Here is a 16,511-nt window from a genome sequence, read left to right as displayed (position 1 = left end):
CAGCAGGAGAATGCGTCCAACATGCTCTTCGTCCCAACCTGAGGGACTTCTCAGCCTTTTGCTGAAGCTCAACACAAACACTCTGCTGTGTGCACTGAGTGATTTGAACCCAATTTCAATTAAACCTTCCCCCGTGCTGTTTGCACCCAGGGATCTGCAGATCTCTTTAAGGAGGGAACCTGGTGGCACCCCATGGGCTCAGACCTGCACCCCGTGGGCTCAGACCGGCACCCCAGAGCTCAGCCTGCCTGCGGTGAGGGGGAACATCTCCTGTGTGGCGAGAGCCCCTTGTTTAAATGCAGCTGGTGTTCTTGTTTGGAGGATGTTGACATAAAGCAGCTTTGCAAAGCACCACACTTGGAGCATCTGTGTGCAGAGCTGGCACTTAACCTCAGCATCGTGTTCTCTCTTGTTCTCCCTCATACATGCAGCACGTGTCTGTAGATTGATCTGGGGGATTAAGCCTGGTGACACTGGCTAGAACCATGTCCTTAGGTCTTTGCAGTTGTTTTAAAGCAAGAAGTGGTCCTTGCCATCGTCGACCCCTCGTGCTTGCTTGGTCACAAGCTCACAAGGTCTGATTTTTGACCACCTCACATACGTGCACTGTGCTTGGCTTTTCAGCATCCCTTTGTCAGCAAGGTGACCAGCAACCGGGCTCTGCGTGAACTGGTGGCTGAGGCCAAGGCTGAGGTGATGGAAGAGATTGAGGACAGTCGGGATGAAGCGGAAGAAGATGACTCATCGGAGTCTGCCTCGGTGAGCGCTCCTGACTCCATGCTGGCAAGTTTGGCAGGGTGGCTCTGGTGGGGGAAAGAGCCCAGCAACTCTTCTAGGCTCCAGAAGGCGGGTTTATAGCTGTGCTGGGCTCCATCAGGTGTAGGGGGAAGCGGTTGCTTGGCCAGGGAGGGACTGGTTTTTGGTGGCTGTCAAGGGTATGGAGAAACAGTGATGCTGGTGAGTGGCCCAGCTGCCTGCTCACAGGAGGGGCTTGCAAATAGTGTTTAAAAGAAAAAAAAAAAAAAAGGGGGGAACAAAAAGTGAAAAGTAGACCCTGGTACCTGGAGAAGCTGGAGTGGAAGCAGTGCCAGCAGCGCATGGAGCAGCAGTGAGGCACCACCAGCCCTAGGAGGGAGCTGGGCAAATCTGCCCCAGGGCTGGGATCTTTGAAGGGGACATCTTAAGGCTGTCTGGGCAGCTTTGCTGGGGAACATGCCTTGCCCTCCCTCATCTGTGGCAAAGGACAGTAATTAATCCATGGTTGATTTAGCCATGGGAAAAGGTGTTCAATATGCAAACTCCTAGGCTGCCTTTTAAGAATTTACAGGTTCTGCAGCATCCCCACTGTGCTGTTTCCTGACAATTAGTGTCCATAGTCCTTGGGACCACAAACCTGAAGACAGAAGTTTCCCAGGGTGGATGTCCTAAAGGGGAAGTAACTTTCCTCCCAGTAACTCTTTAGCTGTGGGTGACTTTGCTCTGAAGCAGGGGGACTTGCAGCTCTTGCATTTCTGTTAAAGTGGTGGTGCAAAACCCAACACCTTCTTTTCTCTGTCTTTCCAGCCCCCCGGTAAGCACAAGCGGGACCCCTCTGAGGCGAGTCAGCTGAGTTTTGATGGGGAGAAGCCTCTGGACTCTTCCTTGCCCAAGGCAGTGAATGGGCCTGTGGGCACTGTCAAGGAGACCACAGGTGGACAGAGTGATAAAGTCTCAGGTGAAGGGATAAGCAGTGACAATGACAAACTGGAGAGCAACCACTCCACAAAAAACCTTGCAAGCTCTACCATCACAGCCACCCAGGGCAAGCCAGACATCATCTTGCAGCCTGAGCGGCTGGGTAACTCAACGGAGCGGGACAAGCAGCCTCAGCCAGGCAGCAAGGAGCGGAAGAGCATCGGGGAGCGACCAGAGAGTAGCAACCTGGAGAACTTCACAGAGGAGAAGCTTGCCAATGGGAGCTTGGATCCCCCAGCTCCGTTCTCCAGCAGCCGGTCCAAAGGGGATTCAGATTCTGGCAGCACTTCGGCCTCTGAAAGCATGGACCTTACCATCTCCCTGTCTGCTGACTTGTCCCTCAACAGAGAGAGTGGGTCCATCTCTCTGAAGGTGAGAGTAATGGGCAGAGGGTGTGGAAATGGCAGGACAGCAAATCCCCTGTTAAAAGTGTTGAGGTTTTTTCTCCCTTTTTAGCCAAGTTCCTGAAACTCAGATCCTTCCCTTGAGAGGCTGTGCGCTTGCACACTTCAGCCATAGCCCCTTGGACTCCTTCCTGAGAAAGCAGCATGCTGTACTCTAGATGGAGTTGGTCTTTGACTACAGGAGGAGAAAGTGAGTTGCCCCTTGTCTGCCCTGTGCCTGAAGGTGGGGAGCAGGTAAAGCAGGAGAGGACAGAGGCTGGATGAAGATAGGGGGTCTGGGAATCTTGCTTTAGCACGATGCTGAAGACCACCCAGGTGCCACCCCAGTATTTAGTGAGATAGCTGGAAAGGCTGGATGTGACACTTGTGATGTGAGCGTCCAGGCTTGGAGCTCTGCAAACAAATACAGGGCCAGCAAGGAGGGACGAAGCCCATCTCTAGGCAAAGCCTTTGCTGGTTTGTTTTCCCTGTCTGTGGGACACCTGTCACAGGTGGGCTTAGGGCAGCAGAGCACCTGCTGATGGGTGCAGCTGTGCCATGGGCATGTGGCGTGTCCTCAGGTGAAGAAGCTCTTGATGGAGCTAGCTGCTGTAGGTGCATGTGTCCTCTGCTGTCCCAGGCCACTGAAATCTAATGGAAGTGTGTTTTGTAGCTGTGAAGCATGGAATAACCATGCCGCTCACCTGATTTGTGTAGTCATACGCAGTCAGAGCACGGACAAGTATGAAACCCAAAATGTGATTTCCTTACTTCATCCACTGCCCATCACTCCACTGCTCTTTCCTAGAATACCAAGCCCCAGGCAAAATTAATCTGGGCTGGTGCCTCTCAGTTTTTCCAACCTGCCATACATCTGGCCTGGTTTGTGTCAGCAGTGACTTGCACGAAGACCTCCCAGGCTTCTTGGCCTTTTGCTAAAGCTTTCTGGAGGCTGGGAGTGCTTGTGAGCCAGAGCTAGCCAGGTCAGCGTGGCTTAGAGGAAGAGGCAAAATAACTGGAATGATATTTGCTGAGCTTCAGAAGATGATGTGTGTGTGACTTGAGGGGGCAGAGTGATGTGTTGCACAAGATCTTTATCCAATTGCCTGCGTGAATGATAGCTTCCCGGCAGAGAAACGTGCCTGAAAACCGTTCTCAGCAAAACTTTCCTCCCCTCCCGTCTCCTGCTGTGAGCATGAGAGCCAGCATCCCCCACAGGAGCCCACGATCAGTGTGAATCCCTAGTGAGGGAAGTGTGCTGCCCTTGCATAGCAATTTACCCCTCCTCGTTGCCCTTCCTCCAACACCTGGTCTCCTTGAGGCCAGCCAAAGATTAACATGATGCCACACGTATAGTTGCTCTCCCCATTTGGTCCCCTAGAAGGGGAAATGAGTTTTTTGGGTTTTACAGGGAGTAAGTCTCAAGGAGATGGTCATGTTGGATCATGGTTTGAATTGCCCCAGCTAGAGGTAATGCTCTGAACAAACTAAATGACATCTCTCCAAGCAAGCCGTTCAAGCAAAGCTGTTCTCCAGGAGTGATGCTGCTGGAGGGCCCTGGGAAAGATGCTTTGCTAAAGCATCTGCTTTGCATAATGAGCTGTGAGTGCATGGGGGGTACCAGGCTGTGCTGCTCCCTCCTCTCCCAGGCTCCTTGCCCAGCCTTAGCTTCAGGGGCTTTAACTCCCCTGCTCTGCCCTTGCTCATGTTCCCAGTGCTGCTGGGTTTTGTGCACAGAGTGCCAGGCAGGTTGCAGCAAGAGAAGGGGTAGCAAAGAGTTAAACCATTTCAGGTTGTAAACATTAACTATGACATGCTTTTTATTACAGGTTAAACTGCAAAGTTAAGGTGACTCTTATTACCAAACTCTTTTTCCAGTTGCTTATAGTTTAGTTTAAAAAAAAAAAAAAAAAAAAGTTTTGGCAAAAAGTATCCAGGGGATTTTGGGGGGGTGGGGGGCGGGTTGGGTCTTTTTTAGAAAGATTAGGGTTAAGAAATCTATGGGTGAGTTTGGGAGGCTGCAGCTGGCAGAGAAGAGAGTCAGAAATAGGCAGAAGGAGGTGGATAGGGTTTGGAAAAGGTAAACCAAACTTTCTCAGATAAAACTGTTTCTGAAGGGATCTCCTTCTTTTGTGTATCTAGCTTGAATTTCTGAAGCCTGAAAATGCAGGAGTTTTAGCCAGCTGTTGTAATTCATTTTAGGGCAGTAAGAGCCTTCATGACCTAAGCTGGTCTCATGCAAACATTTTTGCACTAATTTCTCTGTGTTGATTGAACCACTACCATAGTGGTATGTTGTTACACAGTGAGCAAGTTGCATGCCCTTGGAGTTTCTCCTGCTCCTCCATTGCAGCCCTCTCCAGGGGCTTGCTTTGGGCCTTGCAGGCTCATGTGAAGCTCTTCTGCCACCTTCTATATCTGTAATGGTCATCACTGTAAGAGCAAGAGGACTTCAAGGAGCCTTTGCTAATTCCACCACTGTGTTTTCCCTGTAAGGCTGCATGATTCAAGTCGTTAAGTCAGTCATATACTTTTTTTTTTTTTCCTCCAGAGAAGCTGAGTCCCTGGATGTGGTCCTTCAGCCAGGCTTGGGGGAGGATGCAGGGTGATGCTGACCTGCTGTGGCACTGCTGGGAGAGGACACAGTGCTCCTGGCACTTGTCCCTGCCTGTGCTAATGAAAGTGAGCCTGGACTGTGCTTTGTGGAGGTCACTGTAAGGGCCCTGGAGCTGGATGTGATTAGTGAAGTATTGTAATGAGGGCCAGAGGGACATGAGTGTTAAGCCTTTGGGCAGGGCTGGCTTCTTTCCCTGTGGCTCCATCTGTAATCACAGCCTGATGTGGGGACCCTGCCTGCCTCACACCTGCAACAGTGTGAAGGGAGATCTGTGGGTCAGATGGCCCAGGAGCCTTAAAAAGAACCGTAGCAAGCTATTGCAAGCTGCTTCTTGTGTGGATTCCTTGGCACTGCAATTCAGGGGGGGTATGCTTTAGTTGGACACAGCGAGGAAGGGTTTTCAGGTGGTGGGTTGCCTCTCCTCCAGGTCAGGTTTATCCAGGGTGGAAATCACACTGTACTGCAGCATGGTAGCAAGGCCAAATCTGCTTATGATTTTTGCTCAGTGTGGTTTCATTACTTATGTTCTTCATTAACAATGACATTAAAATTGCTCTAAGGCTTCCAGCTGTAGCACCCTGTGCAACAAGCTGGAGAGCTGCTTCATGGCCTCCTCCTTTCCTCCCCTGCCGAACTCAGGATTCCCGGATGCACAAGAAGACGCTGAAGCGCACCCGCAAGTTTGTGGTGGATGGAGTAGAGGTGAGTGTCACCACCTCGAAGATAATCAGTGAGGACGAGAAGAAGGATGAAGAGATGAGATTTCTCAGGCAAGTGGGTCACAGGGATGGAGGGAGGGCAGGGCACCAAGTCAGGGCAGGCTTTTCTTCTCCACAAGCAAATCCGGCAGCAACCTGAAGTAATCTCATTTTCTGTCTTGGTCCACTTGGACAGGACAGTTGTCCAGTGTGGACCTCACTTTTTTGCCTTTGTTTGGCTGGCAGAGGGCTTGCTGTACTGCATAAACTGAGCTCTGCATGCAGGGGAACAAGGGATAAGATGCAGAAAGGCTGTGGTGAGGGAAGCTTGTGCTGTGGCTGGCTCTGTACTCTGGGGATAACTGAATGTGTCTCCAGGGCTGTAGATGTGCTAGTTCAGTGGAAATAAGCGCAGAAATCTTCTCAAGATGCTCCTCTTCCTTTTGTTCTTGTATCTCCTCAGACTTCATTAACAGAAAGGCCAAGGGAGTTGTAAACTCCTTGAGCATCACTTAATATTCATGGGTGTATCCTCCCAGCGTAAGCCTTGATGACTTCTTCGCAGATCTTACAGCTTTCAAACCTCCATGACCTATTCTCAGGAAAAGAAACTGGTTTTTAGCTCTGTTACTATCAGTAGCAGCACTGAAATGAAAAGGCCCTTAAAATAATTAAAATACAAATTGTTTTGCTTGATGCCCTATTCTAGGCTCCTTTGTGCTGCTCTGAGGGACTACGTGAGAATGTAACCTGTCCCAAGCACTGTGTGTCCCTGTGGCAGCCTTATTCCTAGGCCCTAATAACAGATCTATGGAGAGCCTCACTAGCCGCTCATTTTTGTGCGAGAAGTGCATGTAATCCCAATAAAACATGGGGAGCATGCCTGCCAGCATACAGGGAATTTGCAGGCATGGCTGATTTCTCCTGGTCCACTGTCAGCTGTGGTGCATCCCTGAAAAGAGGCTCCTTTTTAATTTTTATATAGTGCCTGCTCCATCTTTGGGATGGGGGAAGAGACAGATGCTTGGGTTGGAAAGCACCCAGTCCCCAAACACTTTTTGGGAGAAGTGGTTATTCCCCTGGGGCTATCTAGCAAGTGCCATCAACTCTCCTGGTATCTTGATTTGCACTTAAGGGGCTTGTTTCTGGCTTTTTGGAACATGCCAAGGTATTGATTTGAAGGCAAGATCAGGAGAGAGCACATCATATTGTGGTAGTTGATTTAATGGGACTTGAGTTTGTTTAGAAAGAAGAAATTGTTCCAAAGTGCTTTTCCCAGAAGGGTCCCCAGAGGGGGTTGTACTTGGTGTGCAAGGCTGATGCACAGCAGCGGGGGTCCTGTTGGAGATCCTGCGTGGGGAAACTGCTGCTGCTCTTTCTTTTGCATGGTACATCAGTGACTTCCAGCTCAACTGGGCATCAGCATGGTAAACAGGTTCAAACACAACCATCTGAGCAGCGGCTTCCTTTTCCTGGATGTGAAGCTGGATGAGGGGAGTGATGCAATGTCTTGGTAGGTAGGTCAGAATTTGGGAAAACTGCCCTTTCTGCCACCCGGGGGTGAGCAAGAAGGGATGCGGAGCACAGGGGCTGGGCCAGAGCAGCACGAGCTTGGCCTCAGCTGTGTTTTGAAGACCAGTGTGCACTAACCCACCTGGCAGAATGGGTGTTTTGGGTGCTGGCCAGGGGAGTGGTGCCTGCAGAAGAACCTTAGGAGTTTTGACAGGGCTTGTTTGAGAAGCTGTGAATGCTAACAGGTGTTACCTGTGAACACTGATGGTTTTCCAACAGTTACCATAATTAGCAACCTGCTTCCTCCAAGTGCTCTGGTGTCCCAGAGCCCGAGCATGCATCAGCCAGTTGGCATTTGTCTCCTACCTGTGCTGAGAGCAAGTGTCAGGGTGCTACAGAATGGCTGCTTTCATTCCTCAACAGTGTGCTCTGGTTATTGATTCTGCCGTCTCTACTCAAGCACATGCCTCTGAACTTGTCTGACTCTGTATTTCTCTCTCTCCTTCCATTTTAAACCTCTGCAGGCGCCAGGAGCTGCGGGAGCTGCGTCTCCTTCAGAAGGAGGAGCACCGAAACCAGGCCCAGCTCAACAGCAAACACCAGCTGCAGCTGGAGCAGATGCTCAGGCGCTTCGAGCAAGAAATGACGGTACGTGGGGCAGGGAAGGGGAAGCTCCTGGGCATCAGCTGCTTTGACTTCTCTGCAGATGCCTGGCAAACCCTTGTGCAGGGTGATGCTCTCTGGGTTGCAGCAGTCCTGGGGCATCGTGTCTGGAGGGAGGACAGCCAAGAAATCCCTTTGTGATTCAAGGGATGGGATATGCTTGTGGAGGACAGAGGTTTTTGTGGGCATTAAGGACGTGCAGCCTGCAGCATGGGAAGCACTGACTGCAATCACCGGGCATGGTGTAGCATGGGAAGGGTTGTTCCGGACTTTCCCTCTTTAATGATCTCTTCTTGTATGTCTGGTCATGGCTACTGTGACAAACAGTCTACAGTGCTGTTGTATTTCACAGAAAAAAGCCCTTGAAATAAGAAATCAGTGTGGCCAGGGTGAGAGCAGGAAAACTGGCGAGTCTTTGAGTGTAAATTGAATAAAGATAAACTGGGCTTATATACTTAGTCCCTCCACGGGCAGCTTATGTTGAAGTAAAATGATTTTGTAGATAAGTCTCTTTAAAGCTTTCATGAGCCGTCTTTTAAGTACCTCTGTATTAATTCACCCAGCATGTGTGCCTGGTAAGCCCATCCCCTTGCAGCAGGCTGGGAGCCATCACTCATTCACGTGTTCTGTTAGATTTCTAAAGTCTTGATGTGCCATGTCTGTGAATTTCCATCCTAGCAAGTCACTTCTTGTTTGTGAGATTTATTCACTGTACAGTGCGATGTGCAAAAGCCCCAAACTTGCTTCCTTTACCCTTTCCCTGGGGCAGTTTTCAACCCACTCCCATTGACACCAGAGTGCTCCATCCCTGCAGCTCGCAGGGAGCTTGAGATCAGACACGAGGGCGCTTTCAGAGCACAGTGCTCTCAAACTTGGAAATCCTTGTCTGCAGAGAAAGAACTGTTATGCTTGAGCTTCACTGCTTGCTATTTGCCCAGGACCATGGGTGCAGATGTTGCCAATCAGGACATAAGCACAAGAAAGGCTTGAAGTGCATCAGTGCGACAATGAGTTAAAAATGCTTTGTGCTCTTGCTAGAGCTGGCTCTGCCCTGTGTGCTTCATGGAGTATTATTTGGAAATTTTTGGAAACTTGTCTCCTCTGTGTTTAGTGAAGAGGCTGGACAACCCTCTGCCCTTCCCCCCCCCCTTTTTTTTTTTAAGCTTTTGGAAGGAAACAAAGCAGAGAGGAGGCTGAGGTTGACTACTGTTCCCTTCCCATACAGACAAAGAAGAAGTTCTATGACACTGAACTGGAAAACCTCGAACGGCAGCAGAAGCAGCAGATTGAGAAGATGGAACAAGATCACTCGCTGCGTCGGCGGGAGGAGGCCAAGCGCATTCGCCTGGAGCAGGAGCGGGATCATGTCAAATTCACGGAGCAGTTGAAGCAGATGAAGAAGGAGGTAAAAATAGGGATAGGATGGAGGAAAGCTGGTTGTCTGCATCTCTTTCTTCCAGGAAAGCTTCAGCATTTCTCCATAGCAGAACTTGAGAAGGGAAGCAGTTGTTGGTGTTTTAGCAGGAAGCTCTTGCTTTTTCTTGCTTTTCTTTCCTATATTTGGGTGTTTCATGAGGTCCAGCTGTTTAGTGGCATCAGATGGGGTTGTTCTTGGCCTAAAATTACCTGCTGATAAATCTCATTTCATACCCCAAAGGTTAAGAACGAGATTGAGAAGCTACCACGGCAGCAGCGTAAAGGGAACATGAAGGTGAAGATGGATGACTTTGCCCAGAAAAAACAAACCATGGTAAGGCTGACAAAAGGCTGCCACAAGTCCAAGGTTGGGAAATGCATAGTAGACAGAAGCATCCTTCCTCCTTGTGGGACTGGCAGTTTCTAAAACACCACCAGATGCTTTTCAAGTTGCAGCAGCAGGAGGGCTCATGGTGGTACTGCCATTTTCTTCCAGGAACAGGAGTTTTTGGCCAAGCAGAAGGAGGACCTGGAGCTAGCCATGAAGAATATAACCTCCCAGAACAAAAAAGAGATCTGCGACAAGGAACGCGAGTGCCTGAACAAAAAGCAGCAGCTCATGAGAGGTGGGTGGCAAAGGTTGTAAAGGAGGAAAGCAAATGCTGTAACGATGGGTTTATCCAACGCTGGCTCTTCCCACGCAACAGATGCTGTGACAGAGTTGCAAGCTGGCAGGATAAGATTTAGAAAAAACAGCCTTGCCAGATCCTGTCTAAATGTTTAACAATAATAATACTTAGCACTTTAATCTTCAAAGCGCTTTACAAATACAAACCAATTAGGCTTCATAATTGCAAGAAATTATTCTCCAATATGGTTTGCAACCAATTTATCTTGGAAAACAGGAGGTGAATGATCACCCTTCACATCTGCTGCACTGCTCCTGCATGTAGGGATTGCTTGTGGTTGGGATGATTTGTGTCACCAAGCTGGAGGGCCAGGGTGGGTTGTCTCCTGACCCTTCTCCCTTCCTCAGACCGGGAGGCATGCATCTGGGATCTCGAAGAGCATCAGCAACAGGAGAAACATCAGCTTGTCAAGCAGCAGCTAAAGGACCAGTATTTCCTCCAGAGGCATGAGTTGCTCCGGAAGCATGAGAAGGTGAAGAGTTAGCACCTTCCTATGCCGGTGCTGGTTGGCAGGGTTCCTGGGTGTCCCCAGAAGGGCTATTTTCCTTCCAATCTGTAAGTGGGTAAAGGTGGGTTAGGAGTTAAGGGACTTGGTCATTATTAGTGAAAAAAGACCAGAATAACAATCAGGTCAGCCTCCTTTCTTGGGAGATGAATTCTGTGCTGTGTGCTTTTAACATACAAGAAGCAGTTGTGAACTTTGGGGGCTTTTCTGGAAATCTCTCACTGTCCAGTACGTGGGATGGTGGATTGCCAGAGCAGTGAGTGAAGACTGGCATGTCTCACGGTCATTTCTGCTTCCTTACAGTCCCCTTCTCTGCTTTCAGAGCATGTTCAGTAGCTGCCCTCACCTCTTGTCCTCTTGGATCTGTCTGTCACCAGCTACCTCCGTGCAACTCCCAAATCTACTCTCCAGCTCTCTTCGGTCTCCTTAGCGTTTTCTTGTTGGCCTGAGGTCTCCTTCCTCCTCTGATACCCGTCCCTCTGCTGTTGCAGGAAAGGGAGCAAATGCAGCGATACAACCAGCGCATGTTAGAGCAGCTGAAAATTCGACAGCAGCAGGAGAAAGCCCGGCTCCCCAAAATCCAGCGGAGTGAAGGGAAGACACGCATGGCCATGTACAAGAAGAGCCTTCACATCCACTCCAGTGGAAGTGCAGCTGAGCAGCGGGAGAAGATAAAACAGGTCAGGTCTTGCAAAGGGCACCAGGGTTGAGGCTTGGCTTGGGGGTGAAGTGCTTTGCTGGGCTACTGACAGAGGGGAAGTCAGAAAAAGGCAGCTGTTCCCAGATTTCTAACCCACTGTAGGGAGCCAGAGATCTTCGCTTTTGTGGCATCTGGTTTTCAGCACTGCTTCCATTGTGACTAGTGTTGGGAAGCATTCTCAGGGCTTTTCTTTCTTTCTTTCCTATATAATAGTGCAAGCTGGTGCATCTCTTAACCAGCTTCAGAGATCAGAGCTACACACGCACCTGCTTTTCTCTCTTCCAGTTTGCTCAGCAGGAAGAGAAGAGGCAAAAAGCAGAGCGGCTGCACCAGCAGCAGAAGCACGAGACACAGATGAAGGACATGCAGGCCCAGTGCGAGAGCAACATGAATGAGCTCCAGCAGCTGCAGGTAGTGATCCCTCATGGCTTGGTCTCTCAGACCTGCCTGTGTGCTGTTTCTGCTCCAATGCAAGGAGCATGTTGTAAGAAGTGGCTGCAGAGGACTGTCAGTGAAGTCCCCTTGCTCGGCTTTAGGAGGTTTTTGTGGCCGTGTCTAAACTTGCCCTGGAGCTCAGAGCTCTGAATGCCTCTGGCTGATGCAAGTCCCGTTCAACCATAGGATTTAAGTCCCAGCTGCTTAATGAGTGTTCTATTTTTGTGATCTGTGTTTAGAATGAAAAGTGTCACCTCTTGATTGAGCATGAAACCCAGAAGCTTAAGTCCCTGGATGAGAACCACAACCAGCACATGAAGGAGTGGCGAGACAAACTGAGGCCACGGAAGAAGGTAGGGCTTCCTTGGCATGAGCAGGGTGCCCTGCTTGGCTGGTTGGAGGGGACAGTGTCTGTAGCTCCAGTACAATCTCAAATACAGCTCTTGTATGTTTTCCCTTCTGCTTAAGGCCCTGGAGGACGAGCTGAATCAGAAGAAGCGTGAGCAGGAGATGTTCTTCAAGCTGAGTGAGGAAGCAGATGGACAGACACCAGGATCCCCAACCAAACATGCCAAGTTTGTCCTGTTCAGCTCCACAGAGAGCTCATAACACACTGCAGCTGGCAGGCCACCAGCTGAAACTTGCTGCGTCCTCCTGGGCTGCAGGTGGGCAACTTGGACTTGGAAGATCCTCTTGACAGCCCTTTCTTACATCGCCCTCCTGTCCCCTTGCTCTGTCTGGGATGAACACAGCTTCTGTCCTGCACTGGGGGATGCTGACTGGAAGTTGTTGGTGGCTTTTCCAGGAGCTGGCCTGCTCAGCATGGCTCCAGGCTGGGAAGCTGGGCGGGACCCTTTGTGATTGTACTTGCACTGTTAGCTGGATGTGTCTCTTCTTACATGAGCCTGGTGCTCACTGGGCTTTTCAGCTCAGACTGAAGCAATAACTGCTCTGAACAGGATAAACAGGTGATGGCTTCTGCCCTCTGCGCAGGGGTTATCAGCCTCTCTGCTCTGTAAGGACTAGTCTGGGGCAGAGCAGCTTTGGCATTGTCTTGGCCGTAACCTTGGCCTTGTGTCCCTCAGCGCTTGCCTTAAATTTATTTCTATCTACTGTGACCCTTTTTTGGTCAAGGGAGAGACAGTGATTTGGATTTTTTTTTTTTCCTTTGAGGAGCGAGGATTGTTTTGGTTTTGTTTTTTTTTTCCTTTCCTCTTCCTCCCCACACAGACTATGCAGAAAGGGAACTGGCTGGACATCCTTCCAAAGATGCTTCTGCTCCTTTGTTTTCCGTGATTGCTGACACCACAGTCCCTCTAGCACCTAGCTAACACGATCTTATCAGAGGCTGGACTATGGCATAGTTACACTGTTCAGCTGGCTGCAGGCTTTTGGCTCTTAAAGAAAGTGTATGTGTATGTGCAGAGGGGGTTTGTCACGGTGCTCAGTCCTGCGGTGACACAGTGAGGTATCGGTCACAGTCATGTGCCTTCTAGTAAGGACAAGTGAGGGGCTGAAGGGTATTATTGTCAGAGCTCTTGTGATCACGTATGTGCTTGAGATTATTTTTTTTAATGCTGTATATGTGTGGGCCATGTGGGTCAGCCGGCCTGGCCACTCTGCAGTTCGAGTTGTGGGCTGCAAAGCATTGTTTGGAAGGAATAAAGGAATCTTGAAACAAAGGAGGCAAGGGAAGAGGAGATGCAAAGACAGGTCATGGTGGCTTGTTACTCTCAGCATCACTTTCTCCACTGATGTCTCATCTCCTTATGATGTGTCACAGTTTCTTGGATGATCCTCCTGGCTTTCAGCTTGGAGTCACGCTGCAGAGCAGCAGCAGGTCCAGCCCTCTGTACTTCCTGCTCCATGGTGATGCTTGGATGAGCTGCTAGGTAGGATGCAGAACACAGACCTGTGTAGAGGGTCAAAGACCTTGCTGGGCAACATCTTCTTTACACAACCAAAGGGTGTAAGGTAGCACTTGAGTTTTTTTTTTTTTCTCTGTTGATCTCTGGACAACATTGTTTGTTTCAGGCGTGCTTCCCTAGCAAGAAAAAAAATGTTTCTGCTTAAAAAAAAAAAAAAGTTATTTTTAAAATCTCATATGTTGATTTAGAGACATACTGGCATTTCAGAAAAAGGTGGTATGTGATGTACTACACTTCTCGGTACCTAGCTGAAGGAGTCAGCCCCCAGGTCTTTAACACCTCTTTATCTGAGGAGTGCATTTACTACCACTTTAGAGCTCATAATACATATTTATAAGCTTCTTGGAAACTAGAAAGATGATTTGGGTTATCCCAAGTTTCTTCTGACTCCACACCATTAATGTCTCTATTAATAAATACGGCCTAGATGGACATTTAAGGGCTGGGACCCTTTGCAAGCAGACTGCATAGCAGCTTTTCAGTAACTAGCCTGTCCTCCTAGGAAGACTGCCTGTCCCATTTCCAAAAGCACTGACTGTGCTTTTCAGATATGATACTGCCAGGTTGGGAGCTGATGTAAAATCAATGAATGAGGAGGGTTGTTCCTGAACCAGGACAATGTGCTGGTTTGAGCCTTTTAATTGCATTAGAAATGTCTTATAGCAGCCCCAGCGGTTTTGTTTCTGGTCCCATTCGGGTCAGGCTGGAGCTATTCTACGAAATGGTTGTTGTCACAGAAATCAGTACCTGGTGCCTGTCCTTCATGTGTTACATGTGACTTGCAGAAAGATGTCCTGCAGCATACTGTTCATAACATCCCTCCCCCTGCTGAAGGGCTTTGCCACCTCTCTGGCTGTGCCTCGCATCAGCTTGGGGAGTGTGAGCTGTCTGGATACTGCGCAGCCATGAGGAAGGAGACTACTTCTGGGGGCATTTAAAGAGCTGATGTGATGCCCCTTGGTAAATCGGTTGTCCAGCTTACTTGCAGCCTGGAGCTAGCAACCTAGTTTTGCTTTTGCTAACACGGGGTGGGAATGGTTCTGTCCCCTGCCCTTTCCCTATTCTCTGTTCCCTCTTTGGGTGTGCTGGGGTTCTAGTACCATGTCCCTCTCCTGGAAGAGGGCAGGGGAGCACATCTTCTGATTGTCATGTTTACAGGGTGGTTATTTTTTTCCCCCTTTCAAAAGAGGATGTTTTTGTTATTTCCTCTTCAGAAGTAACCATGAATAAACCCAGCTTGTTTTTGAGAGGGAATGGTATGCCATTTTTTAAAATGTGGCTTTGAATAAAAAGGGTTTTTTAAAATATTTTGTAAAGTGTCTGCAGTGGGGCCACCACTATGATGTAAATACCCTTCTAATAAAGTAACAGACTGAGAAACCTGGGCATGTGACTGATTTCCTGCATGATCACCAGCTGTGGCCTCAGACCAGCTTTGCTTCTAGCCTGGGTTTTGCTGACTTACAGAAACCTCCAGAGCCAGTTCTGACATGTGAACCTTGCAAGGCTGAACTTCCAGTTCTTTAAAATGGAGATAGTTGCTTCAGAAACACTTCTGCTCCATGCTCTGCAGCTCAGCGGTCTTTGCTGCGAAGCTGGAACTCTGGTAGACCTGAAGTGAAGCAGCAGCAGTTCCCTCAATGGCTTCGTTGTGTGTTACAATAGTGCTCGGGTGACCCTCCTTGGTGAAGAGGGAGTATTGCATCCTGTTGTCTGCAGAGTGCAAACCACTGTACATGGCTTTTTCTTCCTTTTTGATTAGCTTGCCTGGCTTCAGCAGAAGATCTCAAATAAATGCTTCAGCACCCTTGCTTTGTTGGGACAAGGAGGTCTCATGGATGCCTCCCTGTCTCCTCCCCACTCTGCCATGCTGCCCTTGGCTGAATAGTGCTTGGATCCTGAGGTTGCTTTATGAGGCCAAGATACAGATCACATCTTCTCCTCTCAGTGCATTTGGAGACCTCAGCTTACTCCTTTAGGTTCCTCAGAAGAGCTTCCACCACCTCAGTAACCACAGGGCCTATGTGGTCTTTGGTTTATTTATTATTTTTTTCATCCCTGGCTAATGCCAAGCCAGGACACACAGTGTGTGCAAGGGCAGCTTTGACATGAGCCCAGGGAGCTGGTGTAGCTTTCTCCTCATTTTTGGAAGATTCCTCCAGAGCCTGCCAACTTCTGCCTTGGGTTTCATGCTGGAAATGACCTTGCTAGCAGTATCCACCTTGGTTAGGTAATATTACAGGCTGTGAGTTCAGATGTGAGGTGCTGAAAGGGAGAGGGAGTTGTTACTGTAAGTTGTTGCTGCCCATTTAAAATCCCACCACCACTCTGGTGAGAGAAGGACAAGAGCAAAGAATGAGGGTGCCTGTCTCCTTGCTCTGCGAGATAGTAAGAAATGAAGTAGCTGAGGACACATAATTAACCATCTCCTTCATTTACATGTACCAGGACTGCACTGTCTCCTGGGACACACTAGTCAAAATTGGCCCCACTCAGTGTATCCCAATGAAGCAGAGGATCTCATGGGAATATTTAGCTTCATCTTCATGTCCTTGGCAGTGCCTGAGGGGAGCTTCAACCGTGAGGATACTTATATTTCTAAATATACATAGAAAGTACTGTGTATTCCAGAAATAACTGTTATCTACCATTCTGCCCTGGTGCAATGCTGAAAACAGAGCAAAAGGAAAAATCTTTCTTAGTTTTTTAAAACAGAGGTGACAGCCATGAAAAGTTACTGGTGCTGCAGCAGCTGTAGCATTCTCATCTCTCCTTATTACCTCTTCTGTGCTGGGCTCTGAGCTCCTCTGAGCTGCCCAAAGGCTTTTGCAGCATTTGTGCTATAATGGGGGTAATGAAACTCTCTAGGGGAAGAAAACGCAGGGCAGACGGGGACAGTCATGGAGTTGGGGCTTGTGCCTAGTTGCCTTTCTCCTATGCCCACATCTCCCTCTCTCATTGCAGGACAGGTGGAGGTGAGCACTGCTATAGGCATGTCCTTCAACAGTCATCTGCCCTCTGTTAAGCTAAGCGCTGTTGCGTGTTCTCCTGCTGCACTGGCCGCTGGTTTAATTCTCTAAATGCCAAACTCCCCAGGGCTTGAGCAAGCCCAGCCTCTCCAGAAGCTGGTGGCTCTGCCTTGCCGATGGGGTTTGTTGTTGCCCCTCTCCTGGGTGGGATGGAGCTGGGTAACAGGGACACATTGCCCTAGCACTCCACCTGCCCTCACAA

At 49.1% G+C, this 16,511-nt stretch overlaps 1 protein-coding gene across 1 annotated transcript in view; it reads left to right on the top strand.

Moving 5' to 3' along the window:
* Nucleotides 1-12,036, top strand: part of STK10 (serine/threonine kinase 10) — a gene marked incomplete at its 5' end in the record, with an annotated part of 18,926 nt that extends 6,890 nt beyond the window's left edge. Inside the window, 12 exons of the mRNA XM_010167261.1 lie at nucleotides 625-759; nucleotides 1,564-2,106; nucleotides 5,374-5,504; nucleotides 7,469-7,592; nucleotides 8,833-9,012; nucleotides 9,265-9,357; nucleotides 9,520-9,649; nucleotides 10,060-10,184; nucleotides 10,709-10,897; nucleotides 11,203-11,328; nucleotides 11,592-11,705; nucleotides 11,821-12,036. Of these exons, the coding sequence (XP_010165563.1) occupies nucleotides 625-759; nucleotides 1,564-2,106; nucleotides 5,374-5,504; nucleotides 7,469-7,592; nucleotides 8,833-9,012; nucleotides 9,265-9,357; nucleotides 9,520-9,649; nucleotides 10,060-10,184; nucleotides 10,709-10,897; nucleotides 11,203-11,328; nucleotides 11,592-11,705; nucleotides 11,821-11,961 (2,031 nt within the window). The remainder of the gene's footprint in view (nucleotides 1-624; nucleotides 760-1,563; nucleotides 2,107-5,373; nucleotides 5,505-7,468; nucleotides 7,593-8,832; nucleotides 9,013-9,264; nucleotides 9,358-9,519; nucleotides 9,650-10,059; nucleotides 10,185-10,708; nucleotides 10,898-11,202; nucleotides 11,329-11,591; nucleotides 11,706-11,820) is intronic.
* Between the last annotated feature and the right edge of the window lie 4,475 nt (nucleotides 12,037-16,511).

The sequence above is a fragment of the Antrostomus carolinensis genome, unplaced genomic scaffold, assembly GCF_000700745.2.
Source record: "Antrostomus carolinensis isolate BGI_N321 unplaced genomic scaffold, ASM70074v2 scaffold23634, whole genome shotgun sequence".
Lineage (NCBI taxonomy): Eukaryota > Metazoa > Chordata > Aves > Caprimulgiformes > Caprimulgidae > Antrostomus > Antrostomus carolinensis.
This window is presented reverse-complemented; position numbering and strand designations above follow the sequence as displayed.